Here is a 2852-nt window from a genome sequence, read left to right on the forward strand (position 1 = left end):
TAATGTAGAGTTCTTATGAATCTCCTTAATATGTAAATGTCCCAGTTTTATTTAGAACTTGCTACACATAGAGCAATGTTTGTCCCAAACTAATTTTCACATCATACCGACAAATATATGAGAGAAAATTCCATGTTATTCGCAGTAGCTATCTTGATGCCAGGACTGGTTTGACCAAGGTTATTAATAAACAGATTCCAAAAGCAAACCACCTTGATTCTTTTGGGAAATAAGTGAGATATCAATTAAAAATAAAAGAATATCTTTGAGAAATATATGGTCTTGGAAACAATAATATAGTTACTGTGCAGAAAATGGAACTGCATCCATCAGTTTAATACATATCTGTTCAGTGAAATAAACAACTTTGCTACTTCCCAGAACTATTCGCACAAAACAATGAAATTGTTTAGCAATTATTTGACTTTCTTATCTATACCATGTCAAAAACCTAGAATTTAAAAAATATTAACAATGCAAATGTTTTGGGTCTGTCTTTGAGGCATTGTTTAGTTTTACTTAAGAATATTGTATTTAGAGTCAGAGGTAAAATGTGATGCTCCGTGAGGTTGATCCATGGGGAAAGGCTTCGGGTTCACATCCAGAGGCCTCCCCGAGGACACCAGGAACAGGACTGCCCATGATTCAGGGTTGGCAGAGGGCAGGAGTAGATTGCAGCATGGCAGCCCTATGGGGGATGCTCCCTCTCTGTTTCTCTCTCTTCCTCTGACTCTCTAGCTCATGGAGGAAATAAATAAATAAATAAACTTTAAAAAATAGAATATAGCATTTGCTTGCCTTTATGATTGTCCACTAATAGGTATTAAAATGAACAGTAATTGTTGTTTTGTCATACTCCAAAACAATTATTTTTAATATTTCATTTTCTTTGCACATGCTCATGTCTTTTAAAAGGCATGGAGTAGATGATGCTTTATTTCTTAGCATCACTATAACAGATGGTATGTTAATGGGAACCAAGTTATCAACACCAAAATCAGCTGATTAGATGCAATGGGTATGTCTACTTTAAAGTAGGATAATTCGGATTGGAAGGAAGCTCATCGTCTTACTTACAGGATAAATCTGAAGTATGGGCAGCCTGATCTGAGACTAGGATGGCATTAGTTCTGAATCTTCAGGTCTGAGCAACACGTCATTACTTAAGTCAACCTCCAGCTGACTGTATAAAGTCCAAATGGGTTTTGAATAGAATCTGCCCAGCTGCCAGTCTTTTTGCCTTTACATTCACATCCAGAGACATATACATAGACAGTGATGTTGGGCAGGATTAAGTGAGAGACAGTAGAGAAATACAAAAATTTCACTTAAAACAAAAATTGGTTGATTTCTGCCTAAAATGGCTTGTTGTTTCCTGTGCCAGGAACTACTGTGCAGGCCCAGCAGGAAGTGTGCTCCAGACCAGGATCACCTTACACCCTCGTTTTATGGTTCATTTCACTTATTTAATGCAATCCGAGAACCTGCAAAAGGAACATGTTAGAAGGAGGGGATAGGCTTTTTGTCTTGTTGTGTTTTGTTAAGTTTCTTTGAATCAAAACATTTGTTTTTATAAGGTGCTTAAGGTCCCTGAGAAACAGGACTTCTGGAGTTGCGTGGTGAAGACATTTCTCTTTGCCACAAAATCTAAAGCAAGACCCAAAGTTGAGTTATGTCTAGAGTTGAGTTATGTCTGTTTCCTTGGCTGTCCTTCCTATTCACATCATTTTAAACATGAAGAATTACAACCAGGCCCATGAATGGTCTAAATCATTTTGAATTCCATGTTAGCCCCTCCCAGGGTTTCTAATTCGATAGAAAGTTTATGATGCTGAGAAGGTGGGCCTAGGAGAAAAGGACTATATTTAAAATGCAAAACCAATTAATTTGTCAAGCAGAGGAATGAGTCCATTTTACTGGATTGCTTAAAAATGTGTGAACTGCACAGCTGGAGTTCCTGGTGGTGGCATACGCTGCTCATCACACGGTGTCTGTTTTCTCCTCCAGAGACCTCAGTATGAACAACATCAGTCAGCTGCCCCCGAATCCCCTGCACAGCCTTCGCTTCCTAGAGGAGCTGTAAGTATCACCAGTCTAGTCAACGCTGGACACATTCTTGTGTTTGTCTCTCATACTTACTTACTGCGGGAACCAGATAAAACAAGGCAGAAAAGCTGTCAGCACCAACAATTCTGGCACATGCGGAAACACTTAGTTGGGGAGGGGGGCAAGAATTGCTTATGATTCTGGAAATCAACTTATAAAAGAGTTTACCATAAGGCCACAACTTTCTAAGGTGAGACTGAGCCAAACAAATTAAAATTTTAAAACAAAGACTGTTTAAAAGAGCTGGATAGCTCTTTGGAAATAGTTAAGCAGCAGGATATTAAAAGTTTGAATACTGGTTCATGTTTATTAAAATCGCAAGTAAAGCTATAATCAAAACCAAAAACTGCTGCTTCGTTCGGTTTGTGACAGGGAGAATGGAGTCCACGTTGCATAGTACCAAAACGTCTTATCCGAATCACCTTTCATTACTGTTTCTCCACTTTAAAATTTAGCTTCTCTCAAGGTTCCCACAGGAAAAAAAAAAAAAAAAAAAAAAAAAAAAAAAAAAAAAAAAAAAGATGGGACCAGCAGATGGTGTAATAGTTACATTGGTGGACTTCCACATGGACAACCATGGTCCTAGTCCCAGACTCAGTGGCTTAAAACTCATGTCGGGCATATGTGTATGCCAAGAGAATGGAGGAGAGGGAAATGCAGCATGACCATCCCCCCAGGGGACGATTTCTCACTTTCTGTCTCTCTGGTTTTCCAGCAAGCACATGCACCCTATAGCAAAAATCTCT

The 2852-nt window shown here is 38.7% G+C and overlaps 1 protein-coding gene across 1 annotated transcript in view; it reads left to right on the top strand.

Annotated features, from left to right (window-relative positions):
• Positions 1 to 576: 576 nt before the first annotated feature.
• Positions 577 to 2852, top strand: part of LGR5 (leucine rich repeat containing G protein-coupled receptor 5) — an 84118-nt gene continuing 81842 nt past the window's right edge. The window contains exons 1-2 of the mRNA XM_027770929.1: positions 577 to 650; positions 2008 to 2079. Of these exons, the coding sequence (XP_027626730.1) occupies positions 577 to 650; positions 2008 to 2079 (146 nt within the window). The remainder of the gene's footprint in view (positions 651 to 2007; positions 2080 to 2852) is intronic.

This window comes from Tupaia chinensis, unplaced genomic scaffold (genome assembly GCF_000334495.1).
Source record: "Tupaia chinensis unplaced genomic scaffold, TupChi_1.0 Scaffold000168_1, whole genome shotgun sequence".
In the NCBI taxonomy this organism is placed as follows: Eukaryota; Metazoa; Chordata; class Mammalia; order Scandentia; family Tupaiidae; genus Tupaia; species Tupaia belangeri.